The following is a 27,811-nucleotide window of genomic DNA, read 5'->3' on the forward strand; positions in this document are numbered from 1 at the left end:
AAAAAAAAAAAAAAAAAAAAATCATTTTCTTAAAAGCATAAAAAGGCTAACTAGGTAATGAGGAATTACTGAGACAAAATCTAGATAAGAACCCAGAGAGCCTAGAACTCAAAGCATCTCTTTCTCTTAAGGCATTTGCCAATCTGGAAATAGCCCCTGGGTGCCTGAACTACGCTTTTAGGAGCCTCATGGACTGACAGGGACAACTGCAGCTAGACTACACATACTTTGAAGGCCTTTTCAAGGGAAGAACCACCAGGGCAGCACAGAAGTCACTGTTCCTTAACAGTATTTAACAAACTATCTTTAAACCCATGCTATCTCCTGATAAAATTCTCACACTCACCTTTGTAACTAAAATTTCAAAATTAAGTATACTAAAGATACAACAACTGGTCATTCTAAAGAGTATGCTCCCTGCCCTCATCCTAGAGAATCATTACTCTAAAAAGTTCATTAGCTCTTTCTGTAAGATGTTCACTTTGGCAACCAGTTTACATTTGTAAGCAGAATTTTTCATCATACCTCAACCTGAGGTGTGACTCCCCCATCCATGATGCACCAAATTTGCCTTGTTTGTGAGCTTTCTCAAGTGTCTATCAATGCTACAGTGTAGGGGCCCACACACTTTTCTATAAAGGGCCAGAGAGTATTTTCAACTCTGTGGTCCATACTGTCTCTTGCTCTGGAGTTGCAGTATGAAAGCAGCCACAGATGCAAACAAACAGGTGTGGCAGTGTTCCAATATAACTTTATTTACAAAAAATAGGCCATAGTTTGCTGATCCCTGCTGAGTAACAAAATACAGAGTCACTGAAAGGCATTACTGAATTCACTTGTCATTTATCTTTTATTTTTTAGTCAAACACTTAAAAAGTACAAATTCTAATAAGAGAATGTGAGATTTGATGTTAACAAGGGGCTATTCGTTCTGGCAAGTTGAGAATCACCACTGCAGAAAGAAAGGTTTTGGTCTTCAGATCTGATGAAGACCACTGTAAAGAAACCTGCTGTAACATTTTCAAGTGCACATTATATGCCCCAACCTGTGCTAAATATACTTTCTTTACATGGACTATTTAATCTATTTGAAAACAAACCCCAATGATGTACATACAATTAACCCTCATTTTACAGATAAGGAAACCATGGCTCAGAAAGTTCAGTAGCTTGGTAAGGCTCACATAGCAAATTAGTGGCAGAGCAGACTAAACTCTAGGGCTACAAACATCCAAAGGCCATTCCTTTAGCTACTATTCTAAACAACCAATCCTCCCTGGTGGGCAGAGAAGATTCACCATGTGTGGAAGGTTGGCCCAAGTTCATGTGTCTTCTGATGTTGTTTTCCTGGGAGCTCTTGACAATTATGACTGCCTCACAAACTTTAATCTCCCCTGTACTCCTCTGACCTAGGTATGCATGGACACTTACTCCTTTCATTCCCCTTAAGGTGAAGACTTTACTAAAAGATAATAAATGGAATTCAAACAGAAAAAAATTTTAACTAGCTCACTAGATACAGATCTTCTGAGACCACAGGTCCTGGCCCATCCTTACGGTCTCTGTAGGTTGACTTCTTCCCTGGGCCTTACGCTATTTCCATGAGACAAAGACACATCCATACCTGGGAATGCCCCTACGTTCAAGCCCTAGAAATCAAGGTCTAGGAAAAAACACCTTTCACTAGCCTAAGGCTTACCTCACACGCCCCATTTTCTGACCTAGGAGTCATCTTTTCTCTGCATAAAACATTAAACAAACATGTCCAGTCCCTTTTGAGGAGATCCCAAAACCCAGCCATGGTGGCGTGGTCTTACTCTGTGGCCCCAAAGGGCAACCATATGATAATAAAACAGCCTAACAACACTAGGTGCAGTGAGAGGGTGTCTGTCATTTTCCTTATAGAAACCTACTCTATTTCCCACCCAGCAGCCATTTAGTAGGAATGGGGCTGACAACTGCAAGAGTGAATGAACATATCACACTGATTCTGTAACAAGACTTCAGTGAGGCAGCGTTGCCCATTCCTGGCCCATCCTTCAGGACTTCGGATGGCCCCCACAGCTGCCCTGCCCTTGTTTTAGGGTGACTATCCCACTGTAAGGCCACTCCCATTACAGCCACTGCTACTCTCCTCTTCCAGGAACAAGTGACTGCCCTGGAAAAAGAAGAGATGAAACACACTGCCCTTCAAATATGAAGTAAAAATAATTCTTTAATTATTAAAAGATCACTTCTGGGCTTTAAAAAGTCTTTAAATCTTAAATGTAATGTTGAAATAGGGAAATGGTTATAGCAGCCTCACATAAATTATTTGAATTAATAAACATCACAGTATTAAGAAGGCAAGGTAAACAAACAGCTTAAGTATTTTATTTGTTTGCAACTAAGCTTGTTAACACTATATAATGAAAATGTACAAAGAATAATGTTGCGGTTTTTGGTTAGATTTAAGTCAAAGACATTCATTAATAAGGAATCTTCGAATGTGAATATTCCAGAAACTTCTCTAAGCCATCTGATCAGGACAACTGTCTCTGAATATTACCTCACTTTGGAAGGTACTGGCATACATTTGAATTAAAGTTTTTTTCAAAATAAGCCTTAATTAAAAAAACTATTCTATATTCAAACTAAAACAATTTTAATAGAACTTTCCTTTCCAGAAACAATAATAAAGGAAACAAGGCATTTTGTAAAACGTGGTCCTGAACAAGTCACAGTAAAAAATAAATGTATACTTAACTTCCACCTCCTCAAAACAGAGGTTACTTTCTGTTCCTCAGCCTTGGAAATAAGGTGAAGAACAGTCTGTAAGCAACTTCGGGCAGGGGGTTGCCAAAACAAAGCTCAAGCAATTGAACATGGACATCTCTTAAAAGAATTTGGGGGAACCTGACCAAAGGATCCAAATTCTATTTCTAATAAGTGATACAAAGGTGAAGTGGCGCCTCCCAAGTAGCAGTGCCTCCGGGACTTGGCCAAGCCCCATGCTCGCCTTTGTCATGCTCCCAAGCAAAGCCTGATGCTCCTCCTCCAGAGGAGACTCTCTTCCTTCTTAGAGGTTCAGTGTCCAGGGAGCTCCTTGTGTGAATGAGGTGAGCACAGACTCCACGTGGGTATTTTAAGGCTTGGAGTCAAAGTAATGTTCTAACACAGCTAGGCAGAGTCATGTGTCAAATGGCCTGTCTCAGGTTTGTTCTAATTCCTCACCACGCATTTGCAGACCTAGGACCACAGACCTTTGCTATGTCGTCATAATCACATCTAATGTCCGTCCTAACTTATGATTCATATTCTGTGCCTGGAAACAGTCCCTGTATTTAACAATAACACCTACACAGAAAACAATCCACTGTTACAACTTATATGGTCACAAAACATTAATGATCTTCTGTAGACCAAGGAAATGTTTTTAACCATAATTGTCGTGCATCAAATTCACAGCCAGAATCCCCAAGATCAAAAAAATTTGCACAATACAAATAATAACTTAAAATACACATACACACACATACACACACTCTCACACACACTTCTTACAGAACTGTGCTTGGGGAAACTCCATTTGTTGAGTGCCACTGAGGGCATATTTTGCTATACTGCTGCTCCAGGTATTTTTGTTTGGAAAATCTATCACAGTAGGGCACAGCTGTTTATTGGATGAGCAGAAAAGAAACATACGCTTGTGGCAACCGGAAAGTTTTAAGGTCTTTCAAGTTGTATAAAATGGACCTGCAGAAACATTTAAGTGTTCTCAGGATGCAAAGTTGGAGCTGAAATGTGATATCAAACCAGTTGCAAAAAGTGTACAGCAGCCATCTCTTGAGGTCAAACCTGGTACCCAGATATGCAAGAAAGCTTCAGGACACATCTATGAATTAGGAATAAAAAACAAACGAGTGTAAGAATACTAAAAATATAGTGTCATGCTTTTTTAATATTAACTAACAGTAAATGTGATAAACAGTAGAGGATATCAATCACCACTAAAGAGGTCCTAAATTCGCAAGAATTTAAGAAACTTGACTCAGACTCAGTTTACATATATAGCTATTTATAATTTCTGTTTTGAGTAATGGGTAGTTGCAAGATGTTTAGAATTAAGAAATTCTGACCACACACTTGATAAGCTAGCTTAAGGACTCAACTTTCATAAATTAACAATTGAAACTATCTTTCTGAGGGAAAAGCCAGGTATTAATATTAAACAAATTGGCACTGAAGTCAGACCACCTGGGGTTTTAATCCTGGCTGAACCACTAGCTGTATGAGCCTGGACAAGTTATTTAAATTCTTTAAATGCTATCCTTACCTGTAAAATGGGACTAGGAATAGTTCCTCCCCCACAGGGTAATTGTGGATTAAATAAACTTTGTGAGGATTTAAGGGTTTAGCACAGTGCTGGACATATAAGTATTCTTAAATGTTATCTATTATTTTACTTCACAGGGGCTTTCTGCTCTCAGGAGACAAGGTACTCAGTGTCAAAATCTTGCTCTTGGAAGTTGAAAAATTCAACGAAAAACTTGGCAATACTTACAGCTTGTTGGCCTTGTCCCATATCGTCGCATAATCTGATCATGTGTGAATTTCACAAAAGATTCATATTGTTCTGTGAGGGGAAAGACAGTATATACTATCCCTGGAAGCTCTCCCGCATTCCAGAATCAAGGGTCAGAATCACATCTAGCTTCCCAGTTTATATTATCCACGCTCAGGCCCTGCTTATAATGGTCACTCTGAGATCTGTTCCTTTCTCTTAGGTCCCAGAGCCAAATCCCTGGCTCCTAGGTTTGGTCACTGATCATCGCTAACATTTTCCTAATAATCTCACCCCTGCTGTAATTCCATCTCCTGCTAATGGCTTCCCAAGATAGACAGCTGTGCTCACTACCACAAGCCAGCAAATTTTAGTATATATCCTATAGGACTTGAAGCTTGAAGCTCTTTTCTGCACTCTATCTTTTCTATAAATTTCAACATACACACTGAGTGATAGAGGTGGAATGGCTAGAAAGCTAAGAGAAAATTCCACATTACCTAATTGCAGACAGTTCCACAGAAGTACCTTCTGAAGGGAAACTCAGTAGAAAGACAGAAGGTAGTCTGACACCCATGAACACAGAAGTGACTTACAGCCAGCTGGTCTAAACAATTTTGGAGTGGGGGTAGAATAGGGGAGTGACACACTACAGCTACTTCTTACAATACACACTGTTAGTATATTAAAGGATCAAACACATGTTACTATAAAGAAATTCATTTAACTCTGTTGTTAAATCAACAGTTCTCAACTTAAAGCCGACCAATTAACATTCTGTGGTGTGGGCCACCACATGAGCAAACAATACTGTTACAGGAAGAAGCTGCTGCCTAACACCTCTCTGATCACAACATCACCCTCTCTCACTAACCAGGTACTACTTCCTATTCCTGATTTAGATCTCTTCCTCTCACAAAAGGGTCTACTGGTTGCCATCACTAATCACTCTTTGTTCTAGCCTGAGCGGTGCTTTCCAGACTTTAAACTACCTCTAAATCACAGGATGCCTGACTTCCCACATCCATAAAGTGACTCCCACCAGGAAGTCTGAATGTGTAGACTATACTCTTCCCAACCACCTGTTGGGAGGTCAGCATGATTCCTACCACCTGTTTACCCACCAGCTTGCCCGAATAACCTACTTGATGCCTTTATTCATATGGAAAATTCTTGAAAGAAAAGCTTGGCTTATCTTGTTTCAGAAATGTAAATGAAAAGTCCTTCCATATAATGTATAAATAAAATGTTTACAATCCAAAAGAGTAACCAAAGAGAGAAACTTAATACTCACAATTCGATAAACCTTCTGGAATTAAGTCTTACGCTTTTTCTAAGTTACCATTTACTTACCTGGAATTAATCCTTACAGAACCCTATTAAGAAGGGCATAGCCACTGCCTCAGCCTACCTGCTAGTTTGGTATTGAGGATTTGCTCATATTCCTCCCGAATTTTATCTTCATAGTCTTTTAAGAGACGCTCACATATTATTCCAACTTGTCGGAGGGTAAAGGTGGGCTGGTCCTTCTTCATCCAGGAGGAACCTGTGGCCAAAAGACATATCTAGTTTACATAATACATTCTAGCTCTAGGGTTCTGAATTAGTAACTATGCAAAGAGTCCTAGGATATAAAAATTGTTTAGAAAAATGATATTTTCCACTACTTTACATGGAATAGTTTCACAAAGTTCTGACATTCATTCTACAAGGCAAGGCTGAAGGTAAATTAAGTAGGAGGAAAGTATATTCAGGTGTGCTAAATGATCTGCACACGGAAAAACAGTTCTGATGCCATAACGACCCAAGCCCATACAGAATGCTCACTTGGTAAAGAACAAGAACAAAAAGGTTAAAGCTGATATAAAGCCTCTAGTCTGAATTAGAGAAAGTAGATTCACAGTGTTAAGAGCTACCCAGATCCTTGGAGATCATCTACACCTATGTTTAATCATGGTGGTGCATCATAATTATCTGTAGAATTAACAACAACAAAAAAGATACATGTCGATTTAATTCTGGGGTAGGGCTTAGGCATCTTTTAAGTTCCACAGGTGATTCTGATAAAAAATGGCTGACTTGCCCAGTATAAAAAACTGTTAGCTAAGTCACTGACGAATGACAAAAGGAGATGATTAGGCACTACACATCTCATCCTTGATCCCTTTTGAAACTAGGTTGAGAAAAATGAAATGTTCATGAGATTGCAGCTGGAAACCAAAATTTCCCCTGGGATGCCAGATGGAAATTGGCTTCTTGATCATGATAAAAGCAGCAGCTCTGCTGGCAGCCCAGTTCTGAGTTTTCCTCAAAGCTCAGCCTAGAATCTGTTTCTTCAGCCCTCTTAGTCTATAAACCAGTTAACATCTTGAAACAAATAGGTTTTTGCTTAAACCAAAATTTTTTCTCTACAAATAAAACCTGCAAAACATCTAGTCAGTAATTATTTATAATTGTTTCTCTACCCGTAACATATTTTATTACTTCAAAATGATATTACTAAAATCCAAAGAGAATATTAAGGAGAGATGTGCTAGCTACAACCACTGAAAGATCTATCACTCATGTATGGGCAAGAGCAATTAATTGGAAAGGGTGTTGTTTGAGGGTCAAGACCTTTGGGTTAGAAGAAGACAATTTTTTTTTAAATGTATTTATTTTTTATTTATTTATTTTTGGCTGCATTGAGTGTTTGTTGCGGTGCGTGGGCTTCCCACTGTGGTGGCTTCTCGGGTTGTGAAGCATGGGCTCTAGGCACACGGGCTTCAGTAGTTGTGGCACGCAGGCTCAGTAGTTGTGGCTCGTGGGCTCTAGAGCGCAGGCTCAGTAGCTGTGGCGCAGAGGCTTAGTTGTTCCACGGCATGTGGGATCTTCCCGGACCAGGGATCGAACCTGTGTCCCCTGCATTGGCAGGCGGATTCCCAACCACTGTGCCACAAGGGAAGTCCCAAGATGACAATTTTTTAAAAAATCTGTGGTGAAATTCACATAAAATGAACCATTTTAAAACTGAACAATTCAGTGGCATTTAGTATAGTCATAATTTGTACAACCACCTCCCCTATCTAGTTTCAAAATATCTTCACCACTCCAAATAACACCCCTTACCCATTAAGCAGTTTGTCCCCATTCCCCGCTCCCCCTATCTCCTGGCCAACATCAATCTGTGTTCTGTAAGGAGACAAGTTTTAGTCAAGGTAATTTTTAATAACTCTTAGAACTGTTATAAAGTAGAATATTCTGTGAGGAAACAAACTCCCTCTACTGTTAAAGTAGGCAGAGTCCACCACCAGTGGTGATGTTTGGGCCCTGGCCTGTTGACTATTTACAGGGATATGGCAGGCAAGACTCATGGCTGAACTATGTGACCATGAAGGTTCCCTCCAACCCTGAGATTCTATTTTTGAGCCATCCTCTCTGACCACCTGTCAATATTACAGAGCAGTGCTGTCACACAACTTTCTGCAATAACGGAAATGTTCTATAGTGCTGTCTAATACAACAGCTACACGTGGCTACTAAGTACTTGAAATATGGCTACCACAGCAAAAAACTGAATTTAAATTTTAAGTAATTTAAAATTAAACAGCTACATGTGGCTACTGGCTACGGAATTATATGCTGCAGTTATAGAGGGTACTCTTGAATTGGGTGGAAGGAAGCCCAGTCAAATCAACCTAAGGTCTTTTGCAATTTCATGACTCCATAGTTTTAAAAGTATTTATAAGTAGTAATACAATGAATACACTTTATCAATTTTATTACTTTAGATGAAATCAATTCTGGTTTGGGAAACCATCATTTTAATTACCGCTTACAAACTCTTAAATGGATGGTGCACACTAAAACATGCTTACCTGGCGAACTAGGTGCTGTGAGTGCTGAGGAGTGAGGCTGACTTTCCGAAGTACAAGCTTCACTCTGATTAAGAACAACTTCCAAATGTCTCCACCTCTGATAACGACTATATTCTTGTTTTATGTTCTGAAAAATTTGCTCTAATAAAAAAGAAACACACTTGAGCATTCACTTTACTGTGTTACTTCTTCAAGCTTCTTGTCCCCCCTCCCATGTTATATTAACAAATGTGTTTATACCAGATAAAGCACTCCTCCTATAATCCCCAAAGTGTTTCCTCTTGTTGCCACTATTTCAGTAATACATAGGATAGCAGCTATTTTGGCATAAACCACCCAGGTAGTTCCCTTTGCTTCTTTTCCTGTGACAATGAAGACCAGATCTGCAGTTTGCTGTAGGATTAAGTAGGACAACTTACAGCAACAAACAAACAAACAAAACCATCCTTAGCTCCTTCACCTAGAAGTTATTTTTGATCTCCTCTGAGTTGCACAACTTCACAAACAAGGGTATTAGGAACAAGTCTCTTATACCAAGGCCTTCTAACAATGAAACTCTTGTCCTGTTTGGGATTCAAGTCTTTGGGGAAGAGGAGAGCAGAAACCATTATGTTCACAGCCTGGACACTGACCAAGAGAAGACCTGAGGTTACTGCTTGGAACTGATGGTCAGAGCTTAGAAAAGAATTTTCTGATCCTATAAGAGGCAATATTTGATAGGATTCAGATTACTATTCTGTGTCAAGGTAATCATAAACTAATTTGTTAACGCTATTAACAGAGCCCAGGACACACAAATCACTAACAACCTTGAAGGCCACTCCTAGAGACAACACAGAATCTGGAAAGACGTGGTTTTCAACAAGTTTTTGGGTTTTTTTTGATAGAATATGTATTCACTTTCCAGATCACAAAGCCTCCTTATAAAAAACAAAAACCAGGAAATTATATCACCCCCCACTCATATTATTCTAATATATACTTTGCTATAACAATTATTTTTAATGGGAGGCAAGTGTTAACAATGCCATTTTGCTTCTTCCTATGTGACTATGACCTTGGGAAATCATTCAGGATCTTTAGCCTAGTACTTCAAAACAAATGTTAAATGCTTACCCAATAAAGTTGTGAGAATCAACACCAAAGACATTAACAAGGCCATAACAAGTGATGGTACAGTCCAGGGACTGACATGAACTCAAAGTAGCTCCACACGTAGCTAAACTCCAGAACTCTCTAGCCTGAACACTGGAACAATGCAGGATTAGCAAAGCTTTCCTTTCAGAATGCTATGAAGTTCATATTTTAGATCCCTGAATTTATGAAGTCTTTACTTCATCTTTAAAATGCATTATTCTCCAAGCACATACTTGCCAGAATCAATACAAGGATGTAAGGAACTGCAAAGAATTGAAACAAGAAAGGACAAGTATGAGGACAATGCTCATGAGAACAGAAGGTCTTTGATAAACTTCTAACTGCCTCCTGTAGAGCAAAGTGAACAAATGGAAAGACACAACATTAAGGCTGGTAGGACTGGGAAGTCCAAGAATCTAAACATGGCATTTGCACAGGAGAAGTAGCTGTGACTTTCTTCCCAAGCAGGCCAAGGCATTTTTTTTTTTAAAAGAAAAATGCAAATTTCTTTTTAACAGTGGATAATAATTTAAATTCTTGCCTCCCGTTATTATTTGAGGTTGTGCTTCCAGCTTATATCAGACTAAGCCCATCTTCAAAATTTTACAATGACTCCTAGTTGCTACAGACCAAATTCAAAGTCTTGAACATGGCATTCCACGCCTTCCAAGACTTGGCCCCAAATTATTTTCCCAGTTCCGCTATAACCAAGTTGCATTAAACTATCCTTTCCTTCACCTGTGGGTTTTCTAGCCTTTGCTCTAGCAGTTTTCCTTTGCTTGAACTGGGACGGTCTCTCCCCGCAACATTATTCAAGACCCAGCTAAAATGCTACCTTTCTGGAAGTTATTCTCCAACCCTCAAGTCATGATCAATTAACTGCTTTGCATCTAGACTCCCTCCATGTTTACAAACATTTCCTGGAGGTCAGCAAACCCCTTCCATGTCTGGTATCCATCTAGCTCCTTTAAGCAATGAAAGGCTTAATTTTATAGGCTCCTTCCATAAAAAAAGTGCTATGATACATATCTTTTTTTTTTTTAAGTTTAGTAAGAACACAGTTTCTTGACTATTTCTGAGAGAACTTTTGAGTTAACAAGTAGGATATTTTGATATGAAGTCACTGATTTTTAAATTCACTTTTCTATTAGTTGGCTTTATTCTTTCTTTTTGTATAGCAATTAATATTTCCTCCCCTATTCTTCCTTTTTAATCCAGAAGGCATCTTTCACTTCAGCCAAAGAACCAAATTATTCAGTTTCTTTCATGAGAGAACCATAACTGATCAATCTTTACAAATGAATATTTTTCATAAAATATTTTAACACAAAATGACCAAGAAATCTATGCAAAAATTAAATTTTAAGATTAAAAAAACATCGACGCCATTACAGCACCCTGCCATATTTAGGCTTCCAAATACATTGAACAATCACTTAGTAAGCATCTGCTATATTATGAACTACCATAAAATTAATCTAGAGGGTAGTATTGGAAGAAATAAAACATTTACATAAATTCCACTGAGACAGACTGGGCAAGTACTAATTCTATTTTGCAGAAGAGAGATCCAGAAAGATTATGTGACTCTCCTTGGGTATCTGTAGCAGTGGAAGAAAAAAATATCACTTCAAGAGGACATCTATGTACCCTGCTTTTGCAAACATTATTTCATTCAGTACATAAGGCTTTGCAACAATAAGTGATCAGGGAATTTAAAGTAGAATAGAGTTCCTTATGAAGCAGGGTTAGTCAGGTAATGGAAAACTTGAAGAAATGACTGTATTTGGATTAGCAAACAGAAGGTGAAAACATCACGATGAAAGACAGGATACAGGCACAGCCAAGAGGGTCTGGGGGAAAAGAGCAAAGGCATAGTGTGGGGGAAAAATGTATAAAAAACTGACTAGGTAAGAAATGGTTAGAGTTGATAAATCCTTTGAATGCCAGGATAAAGAAGAGATAAGGTGAACACAAGTAAGGATACAGTGCCTAGGAGAGCCTGGCTGGCAACTGCTGGGATCTTGGTGTGAGAGGATGAGGGCCTCAAATCTGCATCGTGGATACACAGAAGGAGGAAATAATGGCTAAAGACACTGAAAAGGGGCAAAAAAGAACGATTTTAAGGCAACGCTTGAGGAACAGAAAAACCCACACAAAGAAATGACTTGCCAAAGTCCAGTTTTGAGGCACCCCCCGCCCCGCATTTCCGGGAGCCCTTTAAAACTGCTAACTATTCATTCTGATGCACTTTCTCCTCTACTCCCGCGCAATGGTTAGGGGTTCGAGTTTTTTTCTTTTTTTTTTTTTTAACTTTATTGTCACACCAGTTCTCTTTCCTTGGCCTATGTGGAATCCCTATTGAAGGAGAGTCTCTCTGTTACGGATGGTTGAATTCCTGCTTCCGGAACCTCTGTATGTTTAAGGATTCTCAAATTCTAGCTAACAACCTACCGATTTCAAGCCATATATGGTACAGGACCACAGCCATACAATAAAAGAACAGGGCCAGTCTCTTAGAAACAGGTTGAAATCGGATTCCACGCCTTCGACGGCGGCCTTAAGTCCCTAAAGACTTCTGGAAATCAGGTCTCCCTACAAGCCACAGCACAGTGCTGCACAGCACGCACTCAGGCCCCCTCCCAGCAACCCGCCCCCAACCCCACACCCTCAAGGCCGGGTTCGTGAGCGGAATCCAATTTTCCATGGCCCACTGGATCTGCAGGGTGGCTCAGTGCAGGCGCGGGCAGCGGACGCAGGAAGGGCTACGGAGGCTGCGAGGGCCCCGAGCGGCCAGGGATATTCCCATCTTCCTCCCGCTGCCCACCCCTCTAGGCTCTCCAACTCCAAGAAAACCGAAAACCGACACTGTGACCCCCCTACGCCTCCCGGATCTCTCCCATCCCCGGAAGCGACCAGGCCCAGCGACACCCCAGTTCCCTTTTCTCAGGGCAAAGAAGGGGTCCGCGAGTGAATTAGCCTAGCGTTCATGAGCTTCCCTCCCCCACCCCCTTCAAAAAAATGCCTGGGCCTGGCTTCCTGCCAAGCCCGCAGCGTAGGTTACCGGGGGTTGGAAGGCGCCGCTCGCTGCCGGGCGGGGCGGGCTGCTGCAGAGTCGGCGGTGGGGTCTGCGCCTGAAGCAGCGGCGGCGGCTCGGCGTCCGGGGGCCTGAGGCCCGGAGTGGGGCCGGGCAGAGGGGCGCAGCGCCGCCGCTTCGGGGAGCCGGGGCTCAGCAGCGCCGCCTCGAACTCCATGGGCCGCTTCAACGTCGCCCCGCACGCCATGCCGCTGAAGGGCCAGGGACCAGGAGCCGACGCGACTTTAACTGCGGCCCAAGCTCCCGCTCCTCAGCGGAGCCCGCAAGCCAAGCCGGCTCCAATGGCGGCTCCAGCACCGGCAAAGGCGCTGGCCCCGCCTCCTGGGACGTCACGGGCCCTAGCCACCGCCCAGAACAGGGGGTGGAAGCCGGAAGGGCAGCTCTGGGAGGTCAGTCAGCACGTTCCGGTCCGCGGCGCCCTCTGCTGAGGAAATAGAAAGGCCTGGGCGGAGAGCTTGGTCACCAAGCAAGATCGGGAAGGCCCCAGCCACTGCCGCTACCAGGGTCCCATCGTCCCCCCATCTTACTGAGCAGACGCGCCGGGGTGGCATCTTAGGTTTTCGCACCTGCGCGACCGGGCATGGGGGAGGGGAGAGTTGGCGGGGCTTGTCCAGAGGCCGCGGGGTTCTGTTGTCTCCCGGTACAGTAACCTCGTTCCATCCAGAATGCTCTAGGCCCTGTGATGAGAGAGGGTTATTCTAAAAGGTCTGCAGGGGCATCCCCCGAGTCCAGCAAAGTCTTCGCTTAACCATAACCCAAAGTCTGTGGGTGGACTTCAGGAAGTCCACCAACCCTATGAAATTGTGTGCAAATAGCGTGTGTGTGTGGACATATTTTGGGATAGATGACCCGTATGTTCGTCAGCTCATCACAGGGGTCTGTTACTCCAAACAGCTAAAGAACAAACAGAAAACAACCCACTGGCTTAAATCATCCTGGAAGGCGCCGCTCGCTGCCGGGCGGGGCGGGCTGCTGCAGAGTCGGCGGTGGGGTCTGCGCCTGAAGCAGCGGCGGCGGCTCGGCGTCCGGGGGCCTGAGGCCCGGAGTGGGGCCGGGCAGAGGGGCGCAGCGCCGCCGCTTCGGGGAGCCGGGGCTCAGCAGCGCCGCCTCGAACTCCATGGGCCGCTTCAACGTCGCCCCGCACGCCATGCCGCTGAAGGGCCAGGGACCAGGAGCCGACGCGACTTTAACTGCGGCCCAAGCTCCCGCTCCTCAGCGGAGCCCGCAAGCCAAGCCGGCTCCAATGGCGGCTCCAGCACCGGCAAAGGCGCTGGCCCCGCCTCCTGGGACGTCACGGGCCCTAGCCACCGCCCAGAACAGGGGGTGGAAGCCGGAAGGGCAGCTCTGGGAGGTCAGTCAGCACGTTCCGGTCCGCGGCGCCCTCTGCTGAGGAAATAGAAAGGCCTGGGCGGAGAGCTTGGTCACCAAGCAAGATCGGGAAGGCCCCAGCCACTGCCGCTACCAGGGTCCCATCGTCCCCCCATCTTACTGAGCAGACGCGCCGGGGTGGCATCTTAGGTTTTCGCACCTGCGCGACCGGGCATGGGGGAGGGGAGAGTTGGCGGGGCTTGTCCAGAGGCCGCGGGGTTCTGTTGTCTCCCGGTACAGTAACCTCGTTCCATCCAGAATGCTCTAGGCCCTGTGATGAGAGAGGGTTATTCTAAAAGGTCTGCAGGGGCATCCCCCGAGTCCAGCAAAGTCTTCACTTAAACATAACCCAAAGTCTGTGGGTGGACTTCAGGAAGTCCACCAACCCTATGAAATTGTGTGCAAATAGCGTGTGTGTGTGGACATATTTTGGGATAGATGACCCGTATGTTCGTCAGCTCATCACAGGGGTCTGTTACTCCAAACAGCTAAAGAACAAACAGAAAACAACCCACTGGCTTAAATCATCCAAGAATGGTGTCAGAGGGTTAAGAACTTCAGCTGATAACTGATTTGCCAGTCTCCCTGTCTGACCTGGCAGCCCAGATGCTTCCTCAGGTCTATCCGAATTCTTCAAAGCAGTGCCAGCTATAAAGTGCTTTTGATATTCTGAAAAGATAAATAGTTAACAGGAGGGTTCTGCTTTCGGGAACCGTATGTGCATGTCTAGTATTGGGAAGCAGGTTCAATACTTTCAAGAGATCATCAAAGGGATCTGTGATCCAAAAAAGGCTAAAACCTTTCTGTAACTATTCATATATATATATATATATATATATATATATATATATGTAAAATAATGGCCATGCCTCCTGGGATCTGCCCGCCTAACCACATCTCTGGGGTTTTCCAAAACAGTCCAAATTTCAGATACTCTCTTTTACTACACCTTATGCCAGATCAATGTGCCCCAGTATTTGAGTTGCAGAATATGAGCGATACTACCTCAGTCCCATTCTTTGTCCCTTTTCTGTTGCTCTTCTCTGTCCTCCCCTATTTCTCCAAATTTTATTAAGATCCAAACATAGGTTAAGTTTTCTTGCATTTATCTTTGACAAATAGCAGAAATAACTCTAAAATGACTAAGCATACCAAATGTTAAATTTATTTTATCCCATTTCTTTTCCATAGGACATAAAGGTTTACAATAGGCAAAACCAACCAAACAACAGCTAGAAATAGAACATTAGGGCCAAAGAAAAAGGAGATCACAATTATCCTGGGGTTAAACATGACTGTGACTGAATTTGATATTTTAGTTCTCAGTTTTCTGGCTGCCAGGGCAAAAATGAAAACACAGTACATGTTGAATAGATTTTGTCATCTGAAAAATCAGTTTATCAGAGGAGACAGACTGTAGATTTTTTTTCATAACACTAAATTCTAAAGGTAGTTTCTCGTGTGACTTTATTAGGAACCAATAAATGATGTAATAAAGCAGTTAAGAAGATTTGAACAACAAATGCAAAGGAAAAATTAAATCGATATTTCTTGTTATGTCCAATAAAAGCCAAGGACATAAAAGCAACCTAGGGATGGTTATTTTTTAAGGGGCTTGTCTAATGTGGTCCAAGCAGATTGCTTTCTTGTGGTCTGAACTGGTCCAAAGTTAGAGCTCAGAAGGTTTGAAAAGTGTGTCCCCTGGGTCATCATTCTAAATAGCATCTCTTCTAGCTAGGGTTTTGCTAAATGCTTTGACAGTCTCTACTCTGTGATCCTTTAAAACTTTGAGAGTGCCTTATAATATTAGTGTTTTAAAACAGGAAGTTATAATTTGTTTACACATCTGACTGTGCTTCAAAACTATAAATTCCTTGAGAATAATACCCAGACCTTATTCATCTGTGTTTCCCCATGCCCAGTACAATGTTTGAATACAGGAGGTGTAGGCACAGAATAAATATTTTTCAAATGAATAAATAGTTATTATTTCAAGGTTGTTCTCTGTCCCTGAAAGCTGATGGTCCACATTGCTGAATGAGGGTGGATTCAGATGATTCAGAAACCAAACAAGTAGGTGATATATCCTATTATAAGCTGCAGTTGACAGTGGCCAAACCAGAGGGATGTCCTTGAGGGAAGCAGATAGGCTGCTCTGACAGCTTCTCAGTGTGATTTCTCCTTATGAGGTCACCACAGTCCGGGTCTGCTTTGCTTTGCGTATTCAGACACTTGACCAGTCACAGACATACACACACATTACTAATTACCTTTCATGTGCTGGGCACTATGCTATCATGGCTGAAGGTACTATAAAAAGAGATATGGTTCCTGCCCTCCTAAGGCTTCCAGTCTATTAGAGATGGCAGACATTAATCAAATTGTAATAACAATGACTGCATAATCACAAACTGTGACAAGTGCAATGAAGGAAAAGGACAGGATATTACAAGAGAGTGCAGCGGAGGTCTTAACCTGTCTTGGAGAGCAATGAAGACTTCTCTGGAGAAGTGACATTTGAGCTAGGAATTAACTAAACAAAAAGAGAATGAGAACACCCCAAGCGGAGGAGACAGCATATCCAAAGTCCAGTGATAGAAGACATATAATGTGTTGGAAGAGTCAAAAGAAGTCAAGTGGCTGTGGTACAGAGCGCAAATGCAGAGTCAGGGGAGAAAAAACTGATGCAGAGTCTGGAACTTGAGCATTTAATGCCTGTAGGCTTCAAGATTTTTTACCTTTATCTTAAGAGCAGTGGGAAGCCACTTCAGGGGTTAAGGTGGGAACAAAATGGTTTAAAAATGATTTACATTTGAAAAGATTCCTGCCTGTTGTTTGGGGAACGGGTTGGAGGTGAGCAGGGGTAGATGGAGGATATGCATGCCTTGTAGCATTAGTTTTATAATATTACAAGGAAACTCCCACCTCCCCGCATACACAAATTCTTTCATATCCCCACCTGGGGTGTTTCTATGATATTTCATTCACCCTGTGGATGCTCAGCAATAGGTCTGAGGCTCTGTTTACTGGTGCCAGCAATTGTCTGACCCAGGAGCATGGCTGGGCTAAAGTTGGGGCTGGGAATGCAAGGAGAGAAGGATATCATCTTCCAAAATCTTCCGGGATTCTTTGCACAGATTTCCCAAATGAGTTATCTATAGTGGCTATCTCCCACCCACCATCTATCAACCCACACCAGTCTGATTTCACCCCTCCCATTCCACTAAAGCACCAATGATCTCCAAGCTATGGAGGGAAGTGGACAGACATGAGGAAAGTTTAGAAGATGAAATGAACAGATCTTGGTGAGGATTAGGTATGAAGGTAAGAGAGATGAAAGATTCAAGTGTGATTCCTAGGCTTCTGGCTTTCTCAGCACCATTTTTTGAGAAAGATTTCATTGGACAAGAACCAGACTAGGAAGAAGATTTGAGCGTGATTTTGGAAATGTTGAATTAGAGGTTCCTTTAAAGCACTACTTGGGATTCTCAAGTGCGGAGTGTGTTTGTTTAAATCTGTGGATCTGGAATTCAGGACAAGCATGGATTGGAGAAAAAAATGACAGTCATTACTGTAGAAATGGTCACTGAAGTTGTAGGGGCAGCTGGGATTGTCTAGAGCAAGCATTCTTTTTTTTTTTTTTTGGCTGCATTGGGTCTTCGTTGCTGTGCATGCGCTTTCTCTAGTTGTGGCGAGCGGGGGGCTAGTCTTCATTGCGGTGCACCGGCTTCTCATTGTGGTGGCTTCTCTTGCTGCGGAGCACGGGCTCTAGGTGCATGGGCGTCAGTAGTTGTAGCTCACAGGCTCTGGAGCGCAGGCTCAGTAGTTGTGGCGCATGGGCTTAGTTGCTCTGCGGCATATGGGATCTTCCCAGACCAGGGCTCGAACCCGTGTCCCCTGCATTGGCAGGCGAATTCTTAACCACTGCGCCACCAGGGAAGCCCTAGAGCAAGCATTCTTACCTTTTTTGTGTGTGTTATAAAATCCTTCCTTCTCTGAATGTTTTAAAATGTGTAAAATAAAATACGTATGATTACAAAGGAAATCTCATATATTTCTTTAGATTCATTTTCTGATAGTCTATCAATATCCATTGAATATCCGTTGGATACTGATAGACTACCTAAATATATAATATATATTCATTGGATATTAATAAATTATCTGGAACTGTATAATATAAAGGCTAAAAATATTATTAAGATGAAATAGAAGAGGGAATTACCTGGCGATCCAGTGGTTAGGACTCCACACTTACACTGCCGAGGGCCAGGTTCAATCCCTGGTCGGGGAACTAAGATCAAGGGTGGGGGAGTAAGGAAGGAGTGGTAAAATCCATCCAAAGGTTTAATGAGGGTGGAGAATGGGGAAATAAAAGTAATCAAAAAGATCTTATCTTTTGAGGGGAAGGGAAAGAAGTAGGGGAAGAAAGCATCTCTATATGGCAAATAGTTGATATCTTTTTACATGACAGTAGAAAAATATGTGTGCATCAATAAGCATAGGGAGGGCTTCCCTGGTGGCGCAGTGGTTGAGAGTCCGCCTGCCGATGCAGGGGACACGGGTTCGTGCCCCGGTCCGGGAAGATCCCACATGCCGCAGAGCAGCTGGGCCCGTGAGCCATGGCCGCTGAGCCTGCGCGTCCGGAGCCTGTGCTCCACAATGGGAGAGGCCACAACGGTGAGAGGCCCGCGTACCGCAAAAAAAAAAAAAAAAAAAAAGAAAAAAGGAAAAGGGGGAATGAATGGTAATTTGATAAAACTAGGGGAATCAGCAAAATAAAATAAATAATAAATATAGTATCAGTTAAGTGAGTGTTATCAATTGCCATTAAGTGTAAATAAACTGAATGATCCCATTGAAAAACCGACTGTCAGATTGAGTTAAAAAACAAACCCAACTGTGTACTGCATATAAGAAACAGATTTAAAACAAAGTGATAAAGAAAAGTTGAAAATAAGGGAGTGGGCAAGACATCCCTGGTGATGTTAAGTAAAGTAGAAGAGGCAAAGTTAATATCAGGAGGAATCTAAAGAAAAGCATTAAACTGGGTAATATAATGTATTAATAAGAAGAATAAGAAGAAGCTTTAATAATCATAGATTAAACAACATGGCAACTAAATATATAAAGCAAAAACTATTAAAAAGTCAAGGAGAACTTGATAGAAATACAATCATACTGTGATTAAACAGATTTAGTACAGAATAGGCAAAATATAGAGGAACCGAATAATTGAATTAATGAATTTGATTTAGTAGTCATTTATGGAACCTAACATACGTTGCATATAGAATATCCTTTTTTTCATATGCGCATGAATCATTTACAAAATTAGACCATATACTTTGTTCACAAAGAAAACATTAACACATCTTTAAAAAAAGTTTATAGGGCAGACTCTAATAGTAATCCAATAAAATTACAAATGCATAATAAAAAGGTGATAAGAAAACCTTTGAATGCCTGGAAATTAAATAGACTTCTAGATAACAGTGAAGTCAAAGAGGACATAAAAACTAAAATTATAAACTATCTAGAAAGCAATGAAAAAGAGAACACTTCAGATTATAGCACATATAACACACATAACACATATAATTATAGAACACAGCAAATTCTTCCTTTGGTAGCCAGGGGAAATTTTATAACCTTACTATCTTTATTATTGAAAATGAAATACTAAAAATATACGTGAACTTAAAACTCATCTTAAGAAATTAGATGGAATTCCCTGGTGGCCTAGTGGTTAGGATTATGGGCTTTCACTGCCGTGGCCCAGGTTCAATCCCTGGTCAGGGAACTGAGATCCCACAAGCCATGCAGCACCACCAAAAAAAAAAAAAAAAAAAAAAAAAAATGGTAATGAAAAAAGAGAAGGAAAGCTATAATATAACAATCATCATAAAAGAGAACTAAAGGTGATTAGACATCTACCATGTAATAAAAGAATCAGAACCTGATAGTTTTCCAACTCAGTTCCATCTAACCTTTAAAGAATACACAACTCCACTGTAATTTGATCTACTAGTCCGGCCAAAATTTGGAAAGCTCCCCAATGCATTTTATAAAGCTGACATAATTTAAAAACCAAATTCTGATAAAGATAGTTCCAAAAAAAAAACTATGACCCACCTTTACTAATGAATAGAGGCAAAAATTCCAAATAAAATATTAGCAAATGAAATTTAGCACACAGGAATAATACACTGCAACCAAATTGGGTAATTTCAAATATATGAGGGTGGTTAGAATTTCAGGAAATGTATCAATGTAGTTCATAAACTTCATGAATCAAACAAGAAAAGTCTTAAGATGATATCAGTAGATGCTGAAAGGCTTTAATAAAATTCAATAGCCATTCTTTTTTTTTTTTAATATTTATTTATTTATTTATTTGGCTGCTCTGGGTCTTCATTGTGGCATGCAGGGTCTTTTAGTTGCAGCATGCAGGCCCCCTTCTTTTTTTTTGGCTGAGTTGGGTCTTTGTTGCTGCATGCAGGCTTTCTCTAGTTGCAGCTAACAGGGGCTACTCTTTTTTTTTTAATAAATTTATTTATTTTTTTAATTTATTTTTGGCTGCGTTGGTTCTTCGTTGCTGCACGTGGGCTTTCTCCAGTTGCAGTGAGTGGGGGCTTCTCTTGTTGCAGAGCACGGGCTCTAGGTGCGTGGGCTTCAGTAGTTGTGGCACTTGGGCTCCATAGTTGTGGCTCATGGGCTCTAGAGTGCAGGCTCAATAGTTGTGGCACACAGGCATAGTTGCTCCACAGCATGTGGGATCTTCCTGGACCAGGGCTCAAACCTGTGTCCCCTGCATTGGCAGGTGGATTCTTAACCACTGCACCACCAGGGAAGCCCGAGTAGGGGCTACTCTTCATTGTGGTGTGTGGGCTTCTCACTGCGGTGGCTTCTCTTGTTGCAGAGCATGGGCTCTAGGCACACAGGCTTCAGTACTTGTGGTGCTCGGGCTCAGTAGTTGTGGCTCATGGGCTCTAGAGCACGGGCTCAGTAGTTGTGGCACGTGGGCTTAGTTGCTCTGCAGGATGTGGGATCTTCCCAGACCAGGGATCAAACCCACGTCCCCTGCATTGGCAGGCGGATTCTTAACCACTGTGCCACCAGGGAAGCCCTGGCATGCAGGCTCTTAGTTGCAGCATGTGAGATCTAGTTCCCTGACCAGAATTCGAACCCAGACCCTCTGCACTGGGAGTGTGGACTCTTAACCACTGGACCACTAGGAAGTCCCTCAATAGCCATTCTTAACAAGAATGTGCAGTTTGCTCTAATCACATGCTAAAAGCAAGCTCACCTTATCAGTTAGGCACAGGCAAATTTGAGTCCTCTAATATACATGAGAACCACATTCATCTGAATAAATAAATAATAAAAAGGAAAAATTAACATTAAGAAGTGGAGATAAATGTCTTAAACACGAAAAGAAAAAAAAAACCTATCTTTAACCAACAAAGAGCAGCATTCTAAATGGCCAACTCCTTAACTATTTCAGTTAAAATATGACAGGGATGACCACAATCACCATTGTTATTAAATATTGCCTTGAAGTTACTACCATATGGATTAAACAAGGTAATACATTGATAAAAACATTGAGAAAGAAGAGATACTAATTTTGCTGATATCAACAATGACAAAAAAGCTACTAGAATTAGTAAGAGAATTTGGTAAGGCAGGTGGATACAAGGTAAACATTTTTTAAAAAGTAAACACCTAGGGCTTCCCTGGTGGCGGAGTGGTTGAGAGTCTGCCTGCCAATGCAGGGGACACCAGTTCGTGCCCCAGTCTGCGAGGATCCCGCATGCTGCGGAGCAGCTGGGCTGGTGAGTCATGGCCGCTGGGCCTGTGCGTCCGGAGCCTGTGCTCCGCAACAGGAGAGGCCACGGCAGTGAGAGGCCCGCATACCACAAAAAAAAAAAAGTAAACACCTAGAAATGGAAATGGGAAAAATTTTATTCTCAATAACACTATAAATACCAAGGAACAGATCAATATTCCCTTTGAACATTGATACAAAAATTCTCAACAAAGTACAAGCAAACAGAATTCAGCAGCATACTAAAAACACCCATGACCCAGTGGGATTTATTCTGGAATGTAAGAATGGTTCAACATACAAAAATTGATCAATGTAATACACCACATCAACAAAATGAAGAAAAAACCGCACCATTATCTCAATTGATGCAGAAAAAGCATTTGACAAAATTCAACACCGTTTCATGATAAAAACACTCAGCAAAATAGGATTAGAAGGAAATTGCCTCAACACAATAAAAGCCATGTATGAAACACCTAAAGCAAATATCATACTCAGTGGTGAAAGACTAAAAGCTCTTCCTCTAATATCAGGAACAAGGGAAGAATGCCTGCTTTTGCCACTTCTATTCAACATAGTACTGTAGTTCTAACCAAAGTAATTAGGCAAGAAAAAGAAATAAAGGCATCCAAATTAGAAAGGAGGAAGCAAAATTATTTGTTTGCCAGTGATATGATCTTGTATGTAGAAAACCCTAAAGACTTCGTTAGAACAATAAATGAATTTATCAAAGTAGCAGGATTGAAACTCAACACACAAAAATCATTTTCTGTACACAGTGTATAGAAAATGATTTCATAATCTCAAAAGGAAATTACAAGAACAATTCCATTTACAATAACATACAAAAATAAAATACTTAAGAATTAACTTAACCAAGGAAGTGAAAGACTTGTACAATGAAAACTACAAAACATTGCTGAAAGAAATGAAAGAAGACATAAATTAATGAAAACATGTCACATGTTCATGGATTGGAAGACTTAACACTGTTAAAATGTCAATACTACCCAAAGCGATCTGCAGATTCAATGCAATCTCTATCAAAATCTCAATGACATTTTTTTGCCAAAATAGAAAACGCATCCTAAAACTCATAGTGAATCTCAGGGGACTGGAATAGCCAAAAAATCTTGAAAAAGAAGAACAGACTGGAGGCTCACACTTTCTGTTTTAAAACTTAGCTACCAAGCTACAATAATCAGAACAGTGTGTTATTGGCATAAAGACAGACATATAGACCAATGGAATAGAACAGAGAGCCCAGAAATAACCCCTCACATGTATGACCAAATGATTTTTGACAAAGGTGCCAATGGGGAAAGAACAGTCTTTTCAACAAATGGTGCTAGGAAAACTGGATATCCACATGCAAAAGAATAAAGTTGGACCCTTACTTAACACTGTATACAAAAATTAATTCCAAATGGAGCAAGGACCTAAATGTAAGACCTAAGACAATAAACTCTTAGAAGAAAACATAGGACAAAATCTTCATGACCTTGGATTTGGTAAGGATTTCTTGGGTATGACATCAAAGGCACTAGCAACAAAAGAAAAAATAGACAAATTGGACTTCATGAAAAATTTTAAAATTTTTGCATCAAAAGACACTATCCACAGAGTAAAAAGGCAACCCACAAATGGGAGAAAACATTTGCAAATCATATATCTGATGAGGAATCAATAGCCAGTGTACATAGAAAAGTTTTTTTTTTTTTTTTTGCGGTACACAGGCCTCTCACTGTTGTGGCCTCCCATTGTGGAGCACAGGCTCCAGACCCACAGGCTCAGCGGCTCTGCAGCATGCGGGATCTTCCCGGACCGGGGCACTAACCCGTGTCCCCTGCATCGGCAGGCGGACTCTCAACCACTGCGCCACCAGGGAAGCCCCATAGAAAAGTTTTAAAACTCAACAACAACAAAAAAACTGATTCAAAAATGGGCAAAGGACTTGAATAGACCTTTCCCAAAGAATATATATGAATGATCAGTAAGCACATGAAAAGATGTTCAACATCACTAGTCATTAGGGAAATGCAAATTAAAACTATAATGATATAATACCTCACACTCAGTAAGATGGCTACTATAAAAAAATAGAAAATAGTAAATGTTGGTGAGGATATAGGGAAATTGGAACCCTTGTGCATTATTGATGGGAATGTAAAATGGTATAGCAACTACAGAAAACAGTATGGCAGTTGCTCAAAAAGTTGAAAACAGAATTGCTATATGATCTATCAATTCCACTTCTGAGTATATACTCAAAATAATCGAAAGCAGGATCTTGAAGAGATATTCATGCACCCGTATCCATAGCAGCATTATTTACAATAGCTAAAACATGGAAGCAAACCAAGTATCCACTGACTTATAAATGGATAAGCAAAATGTGGTTTATACAAACAATGGAATATTTTTCAGCCTTAAAGGGGAAGGAAATTCTGCAATATGCTACAATAACATGGATAAACCTTGAGTGAAATAAGTCAGTCACAAAAAGACAAATACTGTATGATTCCACTTATGTGAGGTACTTAGAGTAGTTAAATCATAGAGATGAAAAGTAGAATAGTGGTTGCCAGGGGCTGGGGGAAGGGAGGAAATGGGGAGTTATTGTTTAATGGATGTAGTTTCAATTTTCCAAGATGAAAAGATTTATGGGGATGGATGGTGGTGATGGTTGCACAACAATGTGATTGTACTTAATACCACTGAACTGTACACTTAAAAATGGTTAAGATGGTAAATTTTTTGTTATATGTATTTTGCCACAACAAGAAAAGGAAAAAAAGAAAAAAAAATGCCCTAGGAATAAGTTTAACAAAATCACAGGTCATATATAAAGAATATGATTATAGCTTATTGAACAACATAAAATTAGAGCTAAACAAATGGAAAGTTATGTGTTCTTGGATAAGAAAACAATGTTATAAAAACAAAATTTTTTTTAAAATATTTATATTTAATGCAATTCCAGTTAGAATACTGACAGACAGTTGTTGTTTTTTTAAATTTTACTTTAAAAAAAATAAATTTATTTATTTATTTTTGGCTGTGTTGGGTCTTCATTGCTGCTCGCAGGCTTTCTCTAGTTGCGGTGAGCAGGGGCTACTCTTCATTGCAGAGCATGGGCTCTAGAATGTAGTCTCAGTAGTTGTGGTGCACGGGCTTTGCTTCTCTGCGGCATGTGGGAGTTTCCCGCACCAGGGCTTGAATCCATGTCCCCGGCATTGGTAGGCAGATTCTTAACCACTGCACCACCAGGGAAGTCCTGACAGACAGCTTTTTTAAAACTCTATTGAACTGAATTGTTAAAATGATCTTAAACCCATATGGAAGACTATATAACCTAGAATAATCAAGAAAAGTATGAAAATTAAGTACAATGAAGGGAGACTACTTGCTTAACTAAATACCAGAAAACTCAGAAAACTGCTGTTAACAAATTAATACAACATTGGCATAAAAATATACCATTGGAAAGTAATAGAATATCTAGAACTAGATATTAGAATATAAGAGAGTTCAGCATACGACAACACTGTCATTTGTCATAGAGGGAAAAACATTGTTCCTCTAGTAAATGATGCTGTAAATCTGGTTCTATATATGGAAGAAAATAATTTGATCCCATCTCATACAATTTCAAAACATGGTTGAAATATAAACATAAAATAAAATAATAAAAATCTTAGAAGAAAATCTAGGAGGGGATCTGACATACAAAATAGTGACTATGATTAATAATATTGCACTGTATACTTAAAATTTGCTGAGAGCAGACTTTGTGTTCTCACTATAGCACATACAAAAGGTAACTATGTGAAATGATGGGTGTGTTAATTAACTTGATTGTGATAATCATTTCACAATGCATACCGATATTGATTCATCCCTGGGAATTCCCTGGCAGTTCAGTGGTTAGGACTCCTGCACTCTCACTGCTGAGGGCCTAGGTTTGATCCCTGGTTGGGGAACTAAGATTCCCACAAGCCGCGCAGCCCAACCAAAAAAAATAAATAAATAAAAAATCATCCTATTGTACACCTTTAAAAAATCATGTTGTACAACCTAAATATATACAATATATATATATATATTTTTTGCAGTACGCGGGCCTCTCACTGTTGTGGCCTCTCCCGTTGCAGGCTCCGGACGCGCAGGCCCAGCAGCCATAGCTCACGGGCCCAGACGCTCCGCGGCATGTGGGATCTTCCTGGACCAGGACATGAACCCACGTCCCCTGCATTGGCAGGCAGATTCTTAACCACTGCGCCACCAGGGAAGCCCCAATATATACAATTTTTATTTGTCAATCATATCTCAGTAAATCTAGGGGAAAAAAAAGACACCTTCCCCGGTAAAGTAGCTGTGTAAACTGCAGGTGCTTAAAACATTTTGGTGAAATTTGAATATGTTTACATAATTTAAAGAGGAAAACATTTAAAAATAAAAGCAACTATTTTTATTTTGTATATGTTTTAAAAAAGAAAGAAAATGTAGGAGACCATACGTACAATCTAGGTATGAGGTAGGAGGGTAGCACACTCAGAGATTATAAAATAAAAGAACTACTTGACCAAATGAAGCCTTTTAAATGAATTTATAAAAGAGACAACAAATCTGGGAGGAAAATTCAATAGAGAGAATGGAAAGTTAATATTTATAACATGAAAGGAATACCTACAAACAGACAAGAAGGGGACTGATAACTCTGTAGAAAAAACGGACAGAGGACGTGACCAAGTAATTCACGGAAGAACAAGTCTGAATGGACAAGAAACGTATAAGAAGTGCTAAGTCTCACTAATAGCCAGAGAAATGCAAAATAAAGTAACAATGAGATATCACTTTATATTTACCAAACTGTGAAAGTTAAAAAATTCAGATAATATTTATTGCTGGTGGGATTGCTGAAAAAGAGGAATTATTATATATTGCTGTAAACTGGTAGTCTTCCAGAAAGCATTTCAGCAACATCTGTTAAAAATAAAAAATACATTTTCTTTTACAAATCCCATTTCTGGGTAGACATCCTAAGAAAGAAAAGCACTGGAATATATCTACTTACATGTTTATTGCCACATTGTTTGCAACGGCCGAACTGAGATTAAAGAGAATATTCATCATTCAAGCAGTGATTGAGTAAAGTATGGTACATTTAATGCAGCTATTAAAAAGCATGGATCAGAAGTATGCAAATTTACATGGTAGGATTTTTAAAAGGAAACTAAGGTATGGAGAAATTACCTAAGACATCCAAGATGGCACACCTAAAAAGGAGTTAGGGCCAGGATTCAAAAAGTCTGGGTCAGAGTTCATGAATCAGCCACTGTACTATGTTCCTTCTGAGTGGGAGTAACTAGAAAGTTGGTAGAGGATGACAAATAAAAGGGAGAAAAAGAGAGAGGTCGCTAAATACCATGAACGTTTAAAGGATCATGGAACAAAGGCAGAATAATTACCTGGTAGCAACTGTGTCATCTCCCCACTCCTTCCCTGCCCAAGACAGGACAGGACAGGAGAGGCTCCCCTTCCTAGCTCTCAATGTGGTATAGGAATGGTGACTTTTCTTAGGTTACCAGAGGTCCCTTCGACTTCCTTTGTTGGGTTACAGAAACTTGGCAACAGGTACCACAGTGCTTTGAGGCTTCTTACCATCCCTTCCTGAGCTGATCCTGTGTCTCCTCTCTGTTGATGTGGCTCTGACTGCCCCTGCTGCTGGCCACTGCTGGTGCAGCTATTATCATTCCCAGAGATGGGAGACAGTGGAAGACTCTCTTCTCTGCCATGTAGCAGAGTGACGTGGTTAAAACACAGACCTGGGCACCTGGTAGATATGGTTTCAAATCCCAGCTCTGTTATTGACCACTTGTGTTAGCCTAGGCCAGTCACAACTTCTCTGAGTATTAATTTGCCCACCTGTCAAATGAACCTACATTATAGGTCAATTGTCAAAAGTAACTGAG

The 27,811-nt window shown here is 40.9% G+C and overlaps 1 protein-coding gene across 2 annotated transcripts; it reads right to left on the reverse strand.

The window, feature by feature from the left end:
* Nucleotides 1-831: 831 nt before the first annotated feature.
* AKIRIN1 (akirin 1) lies at nt 832-12,958 on the reverse strand. Of its 2 annotated transcripts, XM_007453780.1 has the most exons (5): nt 12,602-12,958; nt 8,401-8,541; nt 5,955-6,089; nt 4,544-4,615; nt 832-3,874 (listed from the first exon to the last, which is right to left on the reverse strand). In XM_007453780.1, the coding sequence occupies exons 1-5, from the start codon at nt 12,819-12,821 to the stop codon at nt 3,864-3,866; spliced, it is 579 nt and encodes a 192-aa protein (XP_007453842.1). In that variant the 5' UTR covers nt 12,822-12,958; the 3' UTR covers nt 832-3,863. The 2 variants fall into 2 exon arrangements, with proteins under 2 accessions (XP_007453842.1, XP_007453843.1); XM_007453781.1 differs by lacking the exon at nt 5,955-6,089 and having other exon boundaries at nt 3,162-3,874; nt 12,602-12,917.
* Nucleotides 12,959-27,811: the final 14,853 nt, after the last annotated feature.

The sequence above is a fragment of the Lipotes vexillifer genome, unplaced genomic scaffold (genome assembly GCF_000442215.2).
Source record: "Lipotes vexillifer unplaced genomic scaffold, Lipotes_vexillifer_v1.1 scaffold213, whole genome shotgun sequence".
In the NCBI taxonomy this organism is placed as follows: domain Eukaryota; kingdom Metazoa; phylum Chordata; class Mammalia; order Artiodactyla; family Lipotidae; genus Lipotes; species Lipotes vexillifer.

What these genes read in the sequence shown, in the direction of transcription:
- AKIRIN1 (XM_007453780.1), bottom strand. Translation starts at nt 12,821, where the DNA reads ATGGCGTGCGGGGCGACGTTGAAGCGGCCCATGGAGTTCGAGGCGGCG. An exon ending in CACAGCACCTAGTTCGCCAG is followed by an intron (nt 6,090 to 8,400) that starts GTAAGCATGTTT and finishes TTTTGGCCACAG; the next exon opens with GTTCCTCCTGGATGAAGAAG. An exon ending in CCTCAATACCAAACTAGCAG is followed by an intron (nt 4,616 to 5,954) that starts GTAGGCTGAGGC and finishes TTCCCCTCACAG; the next exon opens with AACAATATGAATCTTTTGTG.